Here is a 19865-nt window from a genome sequence, read left to right on the forward strand (position 1 = left end):
CACCCCTTGGCCTGTGGCTACAGGCCCTGCTAAAAAGTCTGTCCCCATCTTTCTTACGAAATGGCGGCCACCTCTCGCTTAGTCCCCTGAAATATATTCACTGCCAGCGAATTTTCTTCTCTTGTGCCCTCTCACATCTCAACACCTTCCTCTCCGAGGCCTGAGAGCTACGTCTCACCACCGCATCTCTTCCTCTAAGGGGACACCACACCCCAAATCCACCTCCTCTTTGAAAAAGATGAGGGCTTGAAACTAATATTATTCCATCTCCACGTGTCCTGGATCTGCAAATGGTTCATGTAGCTGAAGGGGGCACAGACTCTCGGTGGGGATTTGCTCGCAGGCAGGTCACCCTCGGCCATGAATGTCCTCTGTTCGGTGTCTCCAGCTTCGACCTCTCTGCTCCGTCTCTGCCTGGTGAAGGGAAACACTCATTGAACCTTCCCGCTCTGGGAATCTTGTTCTCGGATATGGGTCTCACCCCTCCCAGCGCCCGCAATCCCGGTGCGGAATCAGACAGCATTTTGAAAACCAAATGATCTCCACTTTCTATTTTCGATCGTTTCATTTGTACTCCCTCAACTGCTTCTCCAAGGGTTGGTTTTTTTTTTTCCGAGGCCTTGAACTGCCAGTGAACTGAAAGAAAAAATGTGTCTTTAATAAGGGGATTAAATTTAAATAAGTTTTAATAAAGATACGAGCAGGAGCTCGCATTCAGCTTTCCACCCAGCATCTGGGAGTGCTTCCCCTTGGCGCAGTGCTGCGGCACTGGTCATGTGGCTGCTCTCCTACACCACGGGCAAAGGGAATCCAGATGGGCAGAGACCTGACTTAAATCATTTCAACATAATTTTAAATACAGATATTGTCTTTGTTTACGTGTCAGTATGGATTCAGGGATCTTTCCTGCTGATCCCAGGGAAAACAAGGCTCTCTACCAGTCTTGACTGTTAGTAACAATGATTTTTATCACAAAAGCTCTGCTCAGGCTCAGCATCTCCTCGCGTTGGGCAAAGGAAACACTTCTGCATTGCCTGCCAAAGAGGTTACAGACCAAGGAGCTGGCAGGGAATATGGAAGAGGCTTTCAAGATAAAGCAATTGAGGGACCTGCCTCCGCTTGCTGAAGCCAGGGTAGATCACCCCACCGACTCCTGCAGGCCATAGGCGCAGTCCTGAGAAGCGCTGCAGAAGGTAGGAGAGGAGACAAGCACATCAGAGGTTTTCTTCAGTATCTTTAGTATCTTTAATAGCTTTTCCTCTTTAATATCTTTATCAATGATCTGGACGAGGGGATCGAGTGCACCCTCAGTGAGTTCACAGATGACACCAAGTTGGGCAGGAGTGTTGATGTGCTGGAGGGCAGGAAGGCTCTGCAGAGGGGTCTGGACAGGCTGGAGCGATGGGCCGAGGCCACTGTGTGAGGGTCACCAAGGGCAAGTGTCGGGTCCTGCACTTGGGGCACAACAACCCCCCGCACCGCTACAGGCTGGGGGAAGAGGGGCTGGAAAGTGCCTGGGGGAAAAGGACCTGGGGGTGTTGGTCGATGGCAGCTGAATATGAGCCAGCAGTGTGGCCAGGTGGCCAAGAAGGCCACCAGCATGCTGGCTTGTATCAGCACTAGTGTGGCCAGCAGGACTAGGGCAGGGATAGTCCCCCTGTCCTTGGCACTGGTGAGGCCGCACCTCGAATCCTGTGTTCAGTTTTGGGCTCCTCACTACAAGAAAGACCTTGAGGTGCTGGAGCGAGTCCAGAGAAGGGCAACGAAGGTGGTGAAGGGTCTGGAGCACAAGTGTGATGAGGAGCGGCTGAGGGACCTGGGGGTGTTTAGCCTGGAGAAAAGGAGGCTGAGGGGAGACCTTCTCGCTCTTTACAACTGCCTGAAAGGAGGGTGTAGCGAGGTGGGGTCGGTCTCTTCTCCCAGGTAACAAGTGATAGGACGAGAGGAAATGGCCTCAAGTTGTGCCAGGGAAGGTTTAGATTGGAGATCAGGGACAATGTCTTCATGGAAAGGGTTGTCAAGTACTGGAACAGACTGCCCAGGGCAGTGGTGGAGTCCCCATCTGTGGGGGGATCTAAAAGCCATGTAGATGTGGTGCTGAGGGACATGGGTTAGTGGTGGCCTTGGCAGTGCTGGGTTAATGGTTGTACTTGATAATCTTAAAGGTCCTTTCCAACCAAAACGATTCTGTGATTCTTTGATTCTTCTAGGGTATATTTAAACATTTTTTGATTGTTTCTGTAATCAAAGAAGTGGAGCCTTTCAGGCACTGGATCTCAGCTCTCCTGGGACAGGTTTGCTCCTCTGGGCAGCACGATAGAGAGCGCATTGAGAAGGGGCAAGGAGCCTGCAACAGCCTTCCACGCAGGTCGCAAACTGCTCGAGCATCACCTCTGCCAGCACTTGTGCTTTGCGCCACGCTGGGTCATTGACAGGGCACATCCAGCTACGTGATGGGGAGCAATCTGCAGCGAAGCAGAAGTGGATGGATGAAATAATCCCTCCAGCAAGGCCTGGCCCTCTCAGCAGCCAGAGAAGCCTTGAGAGGAAGAAAAGCTCCCTGTTTTTTTTTAGCGCAGTACAGAAAAGGGATGGTTTTGGTTTCTGCGGCTGATGGGGAAAGCAACAAAGCAAGACCTTTGCTTTTTTTAAATGTCACAAAAAGGCAGGTTGTGCTCCTGCAAACAGGGATTCGGTTACCTGGCTGTGAATGATTCATTAAGCAAAGGAAGGCACGGCGAGGACCGGCGGCTGGGAGCTGAAGCCGAGGCGCATTCAAATCAGAAAGAAGGTCTATGTTTTTAACAGAGAGGGTGCTCAGCCGCCCGAACAAGCTGCCAAGAGCAGTGCTATCTTTGTATCCAGGGAGAATCAAGAGCAGGAGCCTTTATGAGAAAGATGCTTTCATCGAAACAGAAGTGATCTGCTTCCACACAGCTGTAAGTCAGCGGAAATCTATAGGCTGCAATGTGCAGGAGACCTAATTATATGATTTAACAGTCCCTTTTGGCCTTAAAATGTATCCGTCTATAACAGATGTCGGAGAAACTCCACAATGAAGAGATGGACTCATTTTTCACTGAGACATGTAGGACAATGACGGTCCTTGGGAGAGGGATTCCTGCGGTATGTTTAGCAGTGACTGCTGTACCCCACACTCCGTCTGGGGCAACACTCAGTCACATTTTGTGGGTGGCCAAAAGATGAGTCCCCATGAGGGGCACAGGGAATTAAAGGGTGTAGCCCCCCCTCCATGAGCACACAGCATTTAAGGTCATGAAACAAGGCGTCATCATGAGCATGACCTGCTCTTAATTGCAGTGCCTGTCACGGCCTCCTGCTAAAATACAGGATCAGGCAGTCCCCCTCCAGTCACAGCAGCCCCTCCTCAAGTGCAGCATTTCCTCCAGGGCTTCAAAGTTCACGGGAGGAGAAGTCCAGCTTTCGTGGAACGGGAGTGCCGGTCTTCACCCAGCTCAGACTCCCACAGCTCTCCTTGCTCGATGCGCCCTGGAGTTATCAAACAAGCGTCATTGCCAGGGTGGCCCTGCCTGGGGCTCGCGAGGTGAGATCAAAGGGCAGTACAACATCCATTCCACGTGAGCAGTTTTGTCGTGTCCCGGGACAAACACAGTTCAGAGCTGGGGGCCCACGTCCTCGCGAAGCGTGGAGGAGAGAGCAAAGGTGGCACAGATCCCCTCTGCTTCCTCCATATGCTGAGCAGGAGACAGCACAGCCCTGTGCATGGCACAGAGCCCACCCAGGCTCTTCTTTGGGGCAAACCTTGTCCTCTCACGTTCCTTCTCTCCCCTCCATGCACCAGATCACAATGCGGATGAACATCTGGGGTGTCAGGTGTGTGTCGGGAGCTCCAGGCACTCAGAAAAGCACGACAGGGCCTGGCAGGGCGGATAATGGAGCAGCAATCAAATGCACAAGTCTGATCTGCAGCAGAGCAGACTTGCCACATTAGTGAACGCAGATGAACTGGAGAGAGAAAGTCCATCATGAGCCCTGACAGCTCCACCCAAAAGCAATCGGAGCAGTGATCAGTCAGCAGAGCTGGAAATCCTGAACCAAAATCAAGCTGCCAGGCAGCTGCTGCCCAGGACGGACAGCTCTTAAGACAGGGGCTCAGGGATGCGGGCAGGAGTATCTGCCATGGAAGAAGGGGGAAACCGGGGCCAGGCAGGAGAGAAGGGAGTGGGGAAGAGCATAGGAGAAATGAAGGTTTGTATTGGAGGTGGCCTGGTGAAGAAGAGGAGGGTGGAAGAGACATGAGGGGGCAGTTTGCAATGGGGTGGCTTTTCCTGAGCCAACTCCAGACTGCCAGGTTTGGGGGGCACAGGGCCACACACTGCCCATCTCTTCCCCACCCTGGTCTGCCAGGAAGACCCCCTTGCCCACCTCCTCTCTCACTGGGACACACATGCTGCAAATCAGAGAGATCCCTGTCAGTCCATCTTTCCTTCAGGAGCTGGACTGGATGAACCTTGTGGGTCCCTTCCAACTCAGGACATTCTATGACTCTATGATTCCTACAGTCTTCCCACTTAAAATTTAGAGAAGTGCCTCCAGGCAGCTGCTGGGATCAAAGCCGTGGCAGTAAGGCAGGATTCACTCTGTCCTCAGAGGGAGCAGCTGGATGCTGAATGAAGAGTTTGTTTTTGCTTCCCCCACAAGCTGAAACGCGCCTGCCATGGGGCCTGAACGCCTCACTCTGACACAGTCCTTCATTTTCAAGACCCACGGCGGCGTGTCAGCACGGACACAGCCAACCCTGAACCATTACATGGCTTTTGCGTACAGGGTAAGGTCCAGCCCTGCCTCTGCAACTGCAAAAAAAAAAACCCTTTGCAGTGCTCCTGCCAGGCGACAGGGCCAAACCAGGCAGGTTTAGTACCGAACCCTCTGGCCCTGCTCCAGGCCTGCACACACAGGCGGGCCCTAGGCACCCTCACACCCCACAGAGCTGGAGCGGGGGCCTGCTGAGCCCCTGCTGCATCCCTGCCAAGATCTTTGGACTTGGCAGATGGACCACTCAGTGGATAAAGAACTGGCTGGATGGTCGCACTCAGTTACAGTCAATGGCTCGATGTCCAAGTGGACACCAGTGATGAGTGACGTTCCTCAGGGGTCGGGATTGGGACCGGTCCTGTTTAATATCTTTGTCGGCGACCTGGACAATGGGATTGAGCGTGCCCTCAGCAAGTTTGGGATGACACCGAGCTGTGCAGTGCGGTGACACGCTGGAGGGAAGGGATGGCGTCCAGAGGGACCTGGACAGGCTGGAGAGCTGGGCCTGTGCAAACCGCATGGAGTTCAACAAGGCCAAGTGCAAGGTCCTGCCCGTGGGTTGGGGCAATCCCAAGCACAAATCCAGGCTGGGCGGAGAATGGATGGAGAGCAGCCCTGAGGAGAAGGACTTGGGGCTGATGGGTGACGAGAAGCTCACCATGAGCCGGCAACGTGCGCTTGCAGCCCAGAAAGCCAACGGTGTCCTGGGCTGCATCCCCAGCAGCGTGGCCAGCAGGGCAACGGAGGGGATTCTGCCCCTCTGCTCCGCTCTCGGGAGACCCCCCCTGCAGTGCTGCGTCCAGCTCTGGGGCCCCAACACAAGAAGGACACGGAGCTGATGGAGCGAGTCCAGAGGAGGCCACAAAGATGCTCAGAGGGCTGGAGCCCCTCTGCTCTGGAGACAGGCTGAGAGAGTTGGGGCTGTTCAGCTTGGAGAAGAGAAGGCTCCGGGGAGACCTTCTAGCACCTTCCAGCACCTAAAGGGGCTACAGGAAAGCGGGAGACGGACGTTTTACAAGGGCATGGAGTGACAGGACGAGGAGGAATGGCTTCAAACTGAAAAAGGAGAGATTTAGATGAGATATTAGGAAGAAATTGTTGACTGTGAGGGTGGTGAGACCCTGGCCCAGGTTGCCCAGAGAAGCTGTGGCTGCCCCCTCCCTGGCAGTGTTCAAGGCCAGGTTGGATGGGGCTTGGAGCAACCTGGTCTGGTGGAAGGTGTCCCTGCTCATGGCAGGGGGTTGGAACTAGATGATCTTTAAGGTCCTTTCCAACCCAAACCGTTCTGTGATTCTATGATTCTACGACCTCACAGCCAGCAGGGACAACGTGAGCTGGCTGAGGGCTCATGAACGCACATCACCTCAGCCCTGGACCGCCCTCCATCCCCGCTCCCCCTCACAGCGCTCCGGCCACACGGTGATATGGCGGCCGGCGGGAGGCCACACTCAAGATGGCCGCCACGCTGTGCTTGATGGACGCGGAGGGCAGCCAATCAGCGTGCGAGGAGGGGAGCGGAGGGCGGGTCGTGTTTAGCGGTGCCGGGCGCAGAGATGGATGCGCTGCGCAGCCGCTGCCACGTCGCGCCGCTCCATGATGCGGCCCCGGTGTGGGGGGGGGGGGCGACGGGGATAAAGTGCCCGCCATTACTGGCCTCCCTCCCCCAGGCCCTGCCCACACCCTCCCTCAGGAGACCGGGGGCTTGTCCAAAAATTGTGCCCGTCCCTCCCCCGGGAGGCGCCCGGGGGCGGAACGCGAGGCGGGGGCCGCGGGAGCCGCGGGGACCGGGGCGGGGGAGCACCGAGGCGCCGTGGGGGGACGCTTTGAGTGTCGGACGCGGCTCCGTCCCGGGCGCAGGCATGAGCGCGGCGCTGCCGAAGGTACCGGCGGGCCGCGACCGGCGCTGGGGACACCGGGCCCGGCCCCGGTACTAGGGGGGGACAGGAGACGGGCCCGGGGGAGGGAAGGGGGGGACAGGCCTGGCTCTGGGGACAGGAGGGGCAGGCCCAGCCCTGCTACTGTGGAGTCGGGGGGACAGGCCTGACCCGGCCATGGGACTAGATTGAGGGGGGGAGCGTGTCTCTTGGGGGGCCACAGGCCTGACCCCGAGTTAGCGCCCTGGGTCGCCTCCCCTGCTGTACCTGAACCAGGGGCAGGGACCCCCCACACTGCTTCTCAGGCACCCAAGGATCACCCCAGTGACACAGGGTCCCTTACGGCCCCCCCACCCTGCCGCTGCCCTCGGGGAGCAGCAGATACCTGGTCCTCCCTGGTCACTCTTTGGGGACAAAATTTCTTCACAGAAAGGGTTGTCAAGCACTGGCACAGGCTGCCCAGGGCAGTGGTGGAGTCCCCATCCCTGGAGGGATTCAAAAGCCGTGTAGATGTGGTGCTGAGGGACATGGGTTAGTGGTGGCCTTGGCAGTGCTGGGTTAACAGTTGGACTTGATGATCTTAAAGGTCTTTTCCAACCAAAACAGTTCTGTGATACTATGACATTGGTAATTCCCCCCAACTCCCACCCTGGCTGATGTGATGCAGCTCATGCCTGCCAGGGTTGTGGTAACAGCAAAGCAAAGAGCTTGGTGATGGCTGAGCTGTGTTTTTCCTCCATCCGTGTGGAGCTGGAATAAGCACGAGGGTTGTTCATGCGGCTGTTGTAACCTGGAGGCAGTGGGATGGTGTGAGGGATGAATATGAACTGTAAGGGGGTGTGTGAAAATGTTACCACAGAAGGTTCCTCTTCCTTCTTTGTGTTGTGCCAATATTACAGAATCACAGAATCAACCAGGTTGGAAGAGACCTCTGGGATCATTGAGTCCAACTATTGCCCTGACACCACCATGGCAACTAGACCATGGCACTAAGTGCCACATCCAGTCTTTTCTTAAACCCCTCCAGAGATGGTGACTCCACCACCTCCCTGGGCAGCCCCTTCCAATGGCTAATGACCCTTGCTGAGAAGAAATGCTTTCTGAGAAGCTGGGGAGTGACAGCAGCTGGAGGCTGTGGAGAGATTGGGAGGCTTATTGGTGCATTCAGAGGGTCTCAGGTGTTGTTTTGATGGCTGTATTCGGGGAAGCATCAGTGAAAACTCGCTGAGTGGTGGCTCGTTGCAGGTGCTGTGCTTGAAGAAGGGAGCGCTGCTAAAGCAGGTGTTTGCGCTCAGCAGGTGAGTGGTCTGAAATCAAACCCAGCAAGTAAAACACAGTGTAAGGCATTAAAAATACTCAGGTTACTTCTACTGACAGTGTCAGAAAACACACATAAGAAAAAAAAAAGTACTTTTTGCTAAGGAAGGTCTTTTAATTGTGGAGGGAAGACTTTGAGCTGATGTCTGGGAGCTGAAAGGGCTGTAGGATGTAAAGAAGAAAAAGTCTCTTTGCTAACCTGGTGTGTCTGTGCCTGAGGGACTTGGGGTTTGAGCCTTTGTTCAAGGAGGTTGCCCAGATATGTTGTGTTCCCACAGGTGGGTAAATCAGAGCTTTTAACAATTCTCTTGTTTCCTACAGAGCAGCAACACCCAGAGAAAGCCATCTGTGTGCTGCAGGTAAGGCCTCTTATTAATCCAATGCAAGGCAAAACTTCATTTACCCAAATAATTATTACACATGTCAGTGTTTGTGTCTCCTTTTTAATTGTTTTTAGCCAGTCTTGGGCTGGTTGAGTAACCTGAGCTCGTACTCTTCTGCTTCCATACCTTTTTCCTAACCCTTTCTTCTGTTTCCCTGTTCTTGGCTGAGCAGATACTCCTAGTGATGGTGTTACACTGTGGAGTGACACCAGCCAGATGCCATTTGCTATATTCATGTCCAGGAACTGCCTTACACCCCCGTGAGATCCCACCCTAACATTTATTGAGCTGGTAGAGTCCACTGTCACAATTTAAAATAGAGTTTGATTTTGATGTGGAGGCAAAGTGTAACTGAGTGGCTTAGATCCTCGGTGTTCGGTTTCTCTTTGCTGTTCTGAGCTTTGTTTATTAAAATGAGGGTTATTGAGGGTTTCATTTTACCCTGGAGAAGGAAGTATAAATAAAAGCTGATACCATTTTGATTTGGCTTCCTAGCACATGAATATTTGAACAGGACTGGATTTAAAATTAAGTGGGGCTCAAATCCATCATAGGAGCATCTTGCTGTCACGTAAGAGGAGACAGATGTAACATTTCATCCACTGGTGCTGACAATTCTGTCTTTTTTTTTCTTTGTTTGCCTGAGAGTTCACCTGGGAAATGAGTCACTTTTAATCTCTTCCTTCCTTGTTTGTTGCTCACTGGAACCAACTGTGAGTTGCACCAGGCTTGCTGTGATGCACGGGCTGCCTGTGTGGGGCAGAGATCAGCTGAAGCCTTAGCCTGCCTTTGCCTTCTGTCAAAGAACTGAGGACAAATTCTTGCTCCCAGTGTGGATTTTGGGCTCTCAAAGCACCTGTGTGTGTTTGTTAAAAGAAGGGCTGTCTGCCATTCCACTGGAAACATGTTTGCTCTGCTTTGATTTCAAGGTGATGCATTTGTGAGTTGCCACAGACACTACAGGTCTCGTCCTACGCACGGTATTGGGAGGTATAAATACCTGCTCCCAAAGGAGGTAGGCACAAGAACTCCCCTACTACTTCCCTTGTGCTTTTTACAGTCCAATTTAAATATTGGTATTATTAATTCCATGGCTGATGAACCATATTAAAAAGGAATAATGTAATGGTTTGCTGCTGCCCCCAGTTCAAGAAAGACAAGGAACTACTGGAGAGAGTCCAGCGAAGGGGTACGGAGATGGTCAGAGGGCTGGAGCATCTCTGCTCTGAGGAGAGGCTGAGGGAGCTGGGGCTGTTCAGCTGGAGAAGAGCAGAGTGAGGGGGGATCTTATCAATGCTTACAGATACCTCAGGGGTGGGTGTCAAGGGGATGGGGCCAGACTCTTCTCAGTGGTGCCCAGTGACAGGACAAGGGGCAACGGGCACAAACTGAACCATGGGAAGTTCCATCTGAATATGAGGAGGAACTTCTTTGCTGTGAGGGTGCCAGAGCCCTGGCACAGGCTGCCCAGGGAGGGGGGAGTCTCCTTCTCTGGAGATATTCAAAATGTGCTCTGGGTGACCCTGCTTTGGCAGGGGGTTGGGCTGGATGATCTCCAGAGGTTCTTCCAACCCCAACCACTCTGGGATTCTGTGCTTTTCTCGGTAGTGAATGTTATGTTATATGAAGTACCCACTCACAACACAGCATAAATACGTTCTTCTGTCCATTACATTAGTTTTTAAATTAATGAGTGGTTCTGGGAGGGAGCAATCTCTTCCTGATGCTGAATTTCACACCCCAACTTCAAATCATTGCAGAATACTGTGAGCAGGTCTCATTTGCATTTAAACTTTTTACATTCCCCGAAATTTGGAAAGATGACAATTTTTGTAGAAGGAGAAAACAGTAACTCATCTAGACAGCTGCCTCGAAGGCAGGAACTGAAATAAAAAGCAGTTTGTTTTCTACTCCTTGGTTTCTTCTGGAAGAAATTAATCATGGGGTGCACGTATTTTCTGTGGGACTTCTGTGGTGCTGCCATCCAAGAACTGAACTGCTCAACTCGAGAACATCTGTTAAGATAATGTCATCCCAGTTTTGTAGTCGGGGAAAGTGAGCACAGATGGGCTGTGATGTGTTTGACATGGTTCAGCAAACCTTTGTCAGAGGAGAGTACCCTAGCATGGTCTCCTGCGTGGGCAAGAGTTAATGATGTTCTTTATTTTGAGCTTTGTTCAAAACACGTGTGCTTTCTGTTTTTTCTTTCTTTTTTTTTAATACAGCTTCCAAAGAGGAAAAAGGATAAAGTACAAATGAAAGAGATAAATGTTGGGACCGAATATGAGTACGGAGATGTCAACATCCAGATGACTTCCTACGATATGTGCCTCGTGGAGCATTTTGCTCAGTACGTGCATAGACTCTGCAACCGTCTCTCCATCCGAGTGAAGGAAAGGTAGGAGGAACACGGCCCCGTGTTTGTCATCCTTCGCCGTCACGTTGCGTTAGGCCGTGTGAGGCTCATAGATGATAGGATAACAGAACTGTTTTGGTCGGAAAGGACCTCTAAGATCATCAAGCCCAACCATTAACCCAGCACTGCCAAGGCCACCACTAACCCATGTCCCTCAGCATCACATCTACATGGCTTTTAAATCCCTCCAGGGATGGGGACTCCACCACTGCCCTGGGCAGCCTGTGCCAGTGCTTGACAACCCTTTTGGGGAAGACATTGTCCCTGATCTCCAATCTAAACCTCCCCTGGCACAACTTGAGGCCGGTTCCTCTCGTCCTATCGCTTGTTACCTGGGAGAAGAGACCGACCCCCGCCTCGCTACACCCTCCTTTCAGGCAGTTGTAGAGAGCGAGAAGGTCTCCCCTCAGCCTCCTTTTCTCCAGGCTAAACCCCCCCAGGTCCCTCAGCCGCTCCTCATCACACTTGTGCTCCAGACCCTTCACCACCTTCGTTGTCCTTCTCTGGACTCGCTCCAGCACCTCAAGGTCTTTCTTGGAGTGAGGGGCCCAAAACTGCACCCAGGATTCGAGGTGCGGCCTCACCAGTGCCGAGTCCAGGGCGACGATCCCTGCCCTAGTCCTGCTGGCCACACTAGTGTTGATCCAAGCCAGGATGCTGGTGGCCTTCTTGGCCACCTGGGCACACTGCTGGCTCATATTCAGCCGGCCATTGACCAACACCCCCAGGTCCTTTCCCACCAGGCAGCTTTCCAGCCTTGGAATGATGATACCTTGCAGACAAGAGCACGATCTGATCTCTCATAGATTCCCACATGTAAATCCAAATCTTCTGTCATCTGCCTGGTGTTCTCTTTTTGTGTGTCTGTACGGTTTTGGATGCCTTATTCGTTAAGGAAGGCTGAAATGGAGTTGTTCAGGCACTTACTGAACAGATCTCTGGTACCTGACTCAAATTCACTATCAGTTTATATAGAAACTAATGAGTAATGACATCACAAACTTCTCATGAACTTCTTTCTAAGTATTCTATATTCTTTTAAGGTAAAAAAAGGTTAACCATCCATTCTTTTTACTAGAATCATCAGAAATTAATACTTCTAGGCCTGCTTCTGCTTAGCTACTCATTAAGCTTTGACTGATGATTTGTTCAGTCATAGGTCAGGATTATACAAAGGAGCTTTGAGAACAATATTAATGGATTGTGAGAAACCACCTGTGTTTATTCATAGACTTACATTAATTATTCTATTCTTAATTCTATTTCATCTCTTGATTCTTATTTGCTTAATTTATGAGAACTTCTACAACAATTATGTGAAAATTTCTTCAACAGTCTCAAGGAAAAAAGTAGCTGTTACTTTTCATTCCTTTGAGAAAAAGGCTTAAGCCTGTGGGTGCTGAGCCTGGCAGCGTAGGCTTCAGTATTGCTGACTTCTGCTGCTGTTTTTTCTTTATGATGTTTCATCCAGGCTCTGCTCATATATCAAGTGATACTGATTATACAAACTAGAATGAGCTTGGGAAACCCCTGAGGATTGTTAGGGAGCCTCCTGCTACTTTAGTTTAGTACTAGAGGATGCTTCAGTTGCACACTAGATCTCCCAAGCAGGTGCACCCCTGACAGCAGCTTTGCTGGTTTTAATGACTCTGAGGAATGTGTACAGAAACACAGAATCACAGAATCAACCAGGTTGGAAGAGCCCTCTGGGATCATTGAGTCCAACCATTGCCCTGACACCACCATGTCAACTAGACCATGGCACTAAGTGCCATGTCCAGTCTTTTCTTAAACCCCTCCAGAGATGGTGACTCCACCACCTCCCTGGGCAGCCCCTTCCGATGTCTAATAACCCTTTCTGCAGCCAAATCAAGCTCTAATTGAGCTTTGTCCCTTCTAAACTTCTCCCTATACGACCTGGCAATGTCCCTATAGACCTCCCAAGTTACCCAACCCTTCTTCCAGAGCAAGTAGGTTCTCTTTTTTTCTTAAGTTCTAGCCTAAGTTCCCTGATTCACCAGGCTTGCAGTGCACCCGAGGAGCTGTAGTCACTGGAGAAGCACTGCATTGCTGTAAGGAAGTAAAAACAGTGGTAATTCTCTGAAATGTGTATCTTTAACTGTACCTCTGAGTAGAAACACTGGTTCCTGCTCATGCCGCTTAAACCTATCCTTTTCTTTATGTTAATCCCCTTTGCTGAACTGTCAGCTGTGGATCTGAAATCCCGTGGCTGTAGATCAGTCGCTTGTAGTGTCTCTGTGATGTCTTTTGCACCAAACAGCACTGAAAATTGTGACCCATCGGTGACTGATAGGTGTTTGTTTCGAGAAGGATACCCAGTGACACTGAGAAATTAGAATTCTCTCAGCAGCGACACGCTGGAAAGCATTTGCAGAGAAATCCCACAGCCAGAGGCTGTTGATAGCACTTCCAGTGTAAAGTGTTATTACTTGATATCATACTTGTGCCCTCTGAGGTTGGACTTGATGTGCAGAGTTCAGTGTGTACAGAAAGAAATGATTTGCCCTTTAAGAGCAAAAATTATAGGGTAGAACGTGGGCAGTAGGATGTAGCCAGTTGTTACTGACGCTGTGCAAATGGAGATGGGGAGGCTGAGGTCTCTGGAGTAACGCTAACTGGAGAGCAGAATCTGACTCAGTGCCTGCTCGTACTCCTCTTAAATTCCCAGGTGAAAATAATGTCTTTTGAGTGGTGTGTCGCAGCAGTGGGTTTTAGCTCTGTTCCTGCTGAACAGATCACAGAATCACACAGAATCAACCAGGTTGGAAGAGCCCTCTGGGATCATCGAGTCCAACCATTGCCCTGACACCACCATGGCAACTAGACCAGGGCACTAAGGGCCATGTCCAGGCTTTTCTTAAACCCCTCCAGAGATGGTGACTCCACCACCTCCCTGGGCAGCCCCTTCCAATGGCTAATGACCCTTGCTGAGAAGAAATGCTTCCTAATGTCCAACCTGAACCTCCCCTGGCCAAGCTTGAGGCTGTGTCCTCTTGTCCTATCGCCGGTTGCCTGGGAGAAGAGGCCGACTCCCACTGCGCTACAACCTCCCTTCAGGTAGTTGTAGACTGCACTAAGGTCACCTCTGAGCCTCCTCTTCTCCAGGCTAAACACCCCCAGCTCCCTCAGCCGTTCCTCGGAGGTCAGACCCTCCAGACCCTTCCCCAGCTTGGTCGCCCTCCTCTGGACTCGCTCCAACACCTCAACATCTCTCTTGAAGTGCGGGGCCCAGAACTGGACACAGGATTCAAGGTGCGGCCTCACCAGTGCCGAGTACAGAGGGACGATCCCTTCCCCAGACTGGCTGGCTACACTATTCCTGATAGAGGCCAGGATGCCATTGGCCTTCTTGGCCACCTGGGCAATAAGTCAGAACTGTTGCTTTAAAGCTCTCCTTCAACTACAAAGAAGTTAGAAGTTCTCTTTTCAGGCTGGTGTTTGTAGCTGAAGCAGGGTTTTGCTGGCAGTAGCGCCGCAAGCTTCTCCCTTATCTCTTTCCAGTAAAACACCCGGCTTCTGCCAGTGCTTGATTTGCAAGATACATTGTTTGCATAATTAATTTCTCATGCAAAGTTAATCTCCTTCCACATTCTTCGCTGCTGGAGGTTGATTTATTCCTGTCAAGCAGTGCAAATGTATCCTCCCTGTCCTAAGCACTGACCTGTGGTTCCTGCAGCTACGCCATGCCCACCAAAACCAACGAAGTGCTGTTCTTGGAAGAGCGAGGTTCCAAAATGCAGCTGGAAGCGGTCCTTACTACCCATCAGAGGGTTGTCCAGGTACGAGCTGGTGTTTGCTGATAGCGCTGTGGCTCTCGTGCAGAACATCCTATCTCGGGCTCTCAAAACCCCTTAACAATTGGAGTTAAGTCCCTTGAACAAATGAAAGGGGTAATTTGTGCATAAATTGAAGCACAAAGAAGTCTAATTATCTTTCTTGCTAAAGGTTACTCACAAAGTAGAAGCAGAGGAGGGGTTCCTGGATATTCTGTGTTTCAGCCATAAGATTTATTATCTATTTTATGCAGAATTCTTGATACAAGGGGTAGAGAAGTCGTGTTTAAGGAGGAGCGATTGGACAAACTTGATGGAATTTAAAAATATTATTAGTATCAGGGCCAGCTTCAAAACTATCCAACTGCTTGAGGTAAACAGGTATTTCTCCTCAGTGACTTTTTCCTAGTTTATAGAACATTCCCTTGCTATACACTAAACCTCTGCTGAATTACATTTTAAACCTAGAGGCAGACTTTTTCCACTGGAGAGAGCTGACGTGTGGTTAACGCTGGCGCTTGCAGGTTTGCCGTGGCAGCCTTTGTGTTAGTGTCACATCTAAATTAAGATCCTCGTGCATGCTTAAGTCTCCTTACATGCAGGAGACCATGCAGCCAGGGATGGGAAGCACAATATTCATAGAGAAGACCCGAAATGAGAGCTTTGGGCTGTGCTGTGTATGAGAGGTGAAGCAGGGAGTGCTTCTCTAATGAAGTGGTTTGACTGCCACAGGCTCATAGTGCAATGGACTCTCTTCCTGTGCCATTAGTATAACGAGTCCATTTTGCATGTGGTGTTCTGCTCCTGCAGCGCTTTTATTTCTCCTTTCAGATCAGTGGTGTGAGTTCAACGTTTGCTCCGATACTCTTGGAAATCATTCAGAGTAATCAGCCTGAAGGGGTCCATCTGTTAGTGAAAGAGGTAGGTGTAATTATACCAGTGCCTTTGCATTGAGGAAGCAGAGAGGATGCGTGACGTGAATTCGCTTTGAGAATCATGGAAACACAGAAGGGTTTGGGTTGGAAGGGACCTTAAAGATCATCTATTTCCAACCCCCTGCCATGGGCAGGGACACCTTCCACCAGACCAGGTTGCTCCCAGCCCCATCCAACCTGGCCTTGAACACTGCCAGGGAGGGGGCAGCCACACCTGGGCCAGGGTCTCACCACCCTCACAGCAAAGAATTTCTTCCTAAGATCTCATCTAAATCCCCCCTCTTTCAGTTTAAAACCGTTCCCCCTCATCCTATCACTCCATGCCCTTGTAAAAAGCCCCTCTCCAGCTTTTCTGTAGCCCCTTCAGGTACTGGAAGGTGCTAGAAGGTCTCCCCGGAGCCTTCTCTTCTCCAGGCTGAACAGCCCCAACTCTCAGCCTCTCTCCATAGCAGAGGTTCTCCAGCCCTCTGAGCATCTTCGTGGCCTCCTCTGGACTCGCTCCAACAGCTCCGTGTCCTTCTTGTGTTGGGGGCCCCAGAGCTGGATGCAGCACTGCAGGGGGGGTCTCACGAGAGCGGAGTAGACAGATAAATACAGAGCAGACAGCTAAAATACAGACCTGGTTCTGAAGCTACTGCCTACTCCAGATTTAGGGATACCCAGCATCTCCCAGAACCGGGCCCTCACTTGGTCAATGAAAAACCATTACCTCTAATTCTTGATGAGTGTTTCATTTTCCACTTAGCCTCCTATAATTAGTGCCACAGAAGGTACCTTCCCAGCCAGTCCCATAGATCTGTAGGAGATGACAGGCTGCAAGTTGCTGTCCTTCGCTGCCGCAGATTCCCTGCGACTCGGAAGGGAACGTTGTCCTTCAGCAGCACTTCACTGCCTCCTGCCTAGGAATCACCAGGAACTTCATGGAGCAAAGCTGAGACTGGAAACCCAAATTCTGTGCCCTGTTTTGATGGACTTTGGGAGGGGTTCAGCTTGTTTTCTGCAGAAAGGCCCAACGGTTTTCTCAGCACTGAGGACTCCACTCACTGGTGGACCAGGCATAAGGAGATATTTAAACTTCTGTCACTTCACATTCAGATAAAACAGTCCCAGGAAGCCCTTTTTATTCGGGGATTCAAAGATTTTTGTAGCTGGAATGGGAAGGCAGCGCAGTAAATTCAAACATGAAAACACGGTTGGCTTCTTAAGTGGCTTTTGAAGAATGTTTAGTTATCTCCAGCTCTGCAAAACCAGAAGGAATATGGGAGAAGGTCTCTTGAGCCCAGTAATCTCTGCTTTGCTCACAGTCCCATCTCTGCCTTAGGGCTGCCACTTCTTTTTTATTTTTTTTAATTTTGCCTGATGGCTTTGTTTCTGGAGGGAGAAGTGTGACTTTGTGCCACTTGCAAAGTCATTGCAGTCTGATGGAGGAAGCCCAGGGGAGAGACCCAAGCTAGTTTCATCTGACCAGCACTGCAGAAGAGAGATTAAAGCTTTGGGATGCTCTTGCAAAGTTCTGGAGAAGGTGGCAGGTCTTCTCAAGAAAGTAGATGCAGTGGCAGAGTTGGAGGTGCCCAGTTGACTTCTTGAGCACCATGCCACCGCTCACCCTACAAAAGCAGTCATCCGTGTGAGGAGGAGCCTACAAGGCTGAATTTGAGTAGCCCAGGCAGTATTTGAGTAGCCCAGGTGCATCTGTGGCTACTGCACTCGCTGCCAGAAGCATTCTGCCCTCTGAGCTTTACAGAATCACAGAATCAACCAGGTTGGAAGAGCCCTCTGGGATCATCGAGTCCAACCGTTGCCCTGACACCACCATGGCAACTAGACCAGGGCACTAAGTGCCATGTCCAGTCTTTTCTTAAACCCCTCCAGAGATGGTGACTCCACCACCTCCCTGGGCAGCCCCTTCCAATGGCTAATGACCCTTGCTGAGAAGAAATGCTTCCTAATGTCCAACCTGAACCTCCCCTGGCCAAGCTTGAGGCTGTGTCCTCTTGTCCTATCGCTAGTTGCCTGGGAGAAGAGGCCGACTCCCACTCCACTACAGCCTCCCTTCAGGTAGTTGTAGACTGCACTAAGGTCACCTCTGAGCCTCCTCTTCTCCAGGCTAAACACCCCCAGCTCCCTCAGCCGTTCCTCGGAGGTCAGACCCTCCAGACCCTTCACCAGCTTGGTCACCCTCCTCTGGACTCGCTCCAACACCTCACCCAGAACCTGCTGCTGTTGGAGGCTGGATGTAAGAGAAGAGGCTCAGAGCTCTGGCACCACCTTCCAGGTTGAGCTGCCCACTAGATCCCAGCCTGCGATGACTTTCCACTGGGGCTTCCTACTCCCTGGGTTCAGGGGAAACTTCACTCTTTTGTTTTTCCACTCTTTGGGACAGGGTTTTGTCTTCTTGATTTCAGAAAGTACTCAAAAGGTGATTCTAATGTGCTTGGGTGGGTTTTTTCCCTGCTCTCCACAGCACACAGAAGCTGACTTCAAGAGCCGCTTAAAGTCTCGACCAGAACTTGAAGAGCTGCTAGCGCAGATGAACTGAGGTGAAGAACGCTCCATCCAGTTCAGAGCTGCCCCTGGGAAAGCGATCCTGCTCCTCGAGCCTCCAGAAGGCGACTTCACACGCACTGTGCTGGTAGTGTGGTGGATTGGAAGAAATGTCCCCTGTTGTGAGGCAGCTTGTCGTAAAAAAGACAAACACGTGTTTATATCAGATTTGTGCACTGAGTGAAGGGGGTCCACAGTGAAATGTGGCTTTTCCCAGTTCTTCCCCTTTGTTTTTCTTTTCCTGTATGTTTTACTCTTGGTAGATGAGGATTTCTGCAAGTTAATGCTGTACCGCAGCTCTCCCAGATGCTGCTGATGTGGAAGTGACTGTCCTGCTCCTTTCACCAGCTGAAGGCTGGAGCGATGTGTTATTTCATAGAATCACAGGATGGTTTGGGTTGGAAGGGACCTTAAAGACCACTAGTTCCAACCCCCTGCCACGGGCAGGGACACCTTCCACCAGACCAGGTTGCTCCAAGCCCCATCCAACCTGGCCTTGAACACTGCCAGGGAGGGGGCAGCCACAGCTTCTCTGGGCAACCTGGGCCAGGGTCTCACCACCCTCACAGCAAAGAATTTCTTCCTAACATCTCATCTCAATCTCCCCTCTTTCAGTTTAAAACTGTGCCCCTTCATCCTGTCACTCCATGCCCTTGTAAAAAGCCCCTCTCCAGCTTTCCTGTAGCCCCTTCAGGTCCTGGTAGGTGCTAGAAGGTCTCACCGGAGCCTTCTCTTCTCCAGGCTGAACAGCCCCAGCTCTCTCAGCCTGTCTCCAGAGCAGAGGGGCTCCAGCCCTCTGAGCATCTCCGTGGCCTCCTCTGGACTCGCTCCAACAGCTCCGTGTCCTTCTTGTGTTGGGGGCCCCAGAGCTGGACGCAGCACTGCAGGGGGGGTCTCCCGAGAGCGGAGCAGAGGGGCAGAATCCCCTCCCTCGCCCTGCTGGCCACGCTGCTGGGGATGCAGCCCAGGACACCGTTGGCTTTCTGGGCTGCAAGGAGAACTCTTAAATCAGACCTTCGCCAACACAAACGGAGCATGGGAGGGTTGGGGATGATCATCCCTGAGCAGCTGACAGAAAAAACCCTCAGGGGGCAGAGGCAGGAAGGCTGGAGCTCCGTGTCAGGCGGTGTATGCAGCTCTCCTTCATTTCTGATTTGTTTTTCAAGCCATAATGGATAAACTTTCCCCTGGAGCCCTGAAGTCAAAGTACTTTTTACAACAGCCCTTTGGAAAGGGAGAAACAACTTGTGCCTGGAAAGGAATTATGTCCTGAGCAAATTTGAGCCCTGGTTTGATGGATGTGAAGAGAAGATTCTGTTCCTGCCCAAAAACTGGTTGAGTTGGGGTTTTTTTTTTTACCCCCCTTCTCTAAAAAGAGGGGAAATAACTCATTCATTAGCACTCTCCCCAAACTGGGGCTGCCCAGGCATTTGTGCTCCTGTGCCGGCTGATTTTTTGCCCGGCGGTGCCAAACCACAGCCCCAGCACCCACCTCCCTGCGAAACAGCCTGGAAAATTCCCCCTCAACAAAAGCCGTGGGCGCCCTTCCCTTTCCAACCCTCAAAAAACAATTTTATTTTCCTTTTTTACAGCTGATTCGCTAGGAGTTGGGGTTGAGAAGAGCATCTTGCTCACTAAGACCCCCTTTTCCCCCCATCCCTCATGCTCCTGGGGCTTTTCCCCCATCCCTACTCCTCCTGGGGCTTCCCAGGAGATAAATCCCCCCCCAAAATCCCATCCCGTGGGTTATCGCTGCTAGGAAAAGCCTCAGGACGGCGCGGGGAAGGACACGGAGTGGAAATCCA

The 19865-nt window shown here is 51.4% G+C and overlaps 1 protein-coding gene across 1 annotated transcript; it reads left to right on the forward strand.

Moving 5' to 3' along the window:
* Positions 1-6573: 6573 nt before the first annotated feature.
* MRPL48 (mitochondrial ribosomal protein L48) lies at positions 6574-18228 on the forward strand. The gene is made up of 8 exons (XM_068419228.1): positions 6574-6677; positions 7917-7969; positions 8310-8347; positions 9301-9386; positions 10597-10769; positions 14485-14587; positions 15413-15502; positions 17981-18228. Exons 1-8 carry the CDS (start codon positions 6657-6659, stop codon positions 18053-18055), a joined length of 639 nt encoding a protein of 212 aa, XP_068275329.1. The 5' UTR covers positions 6574-6656; the 3' UTR covers positions 18056-18228.
* Positions 18229-19865: the final 1637 nt, after the last annotated feature.

This window comes from Nyctibius grandis, chromosome 2 (assembly GCF_013368605.1).
Source record: "Nyctibius grandis isolate bNycGra1 chromosome 2, bNycGra1.pri, whole genome shotgun sequence".
Classification (NCBI taxonomy): Eukaryota; Metazoa; Chordata; class Aves; order Nyctibiiformes; family Nyctibiidae; genus Nyctibius; species Nyctibius grandis.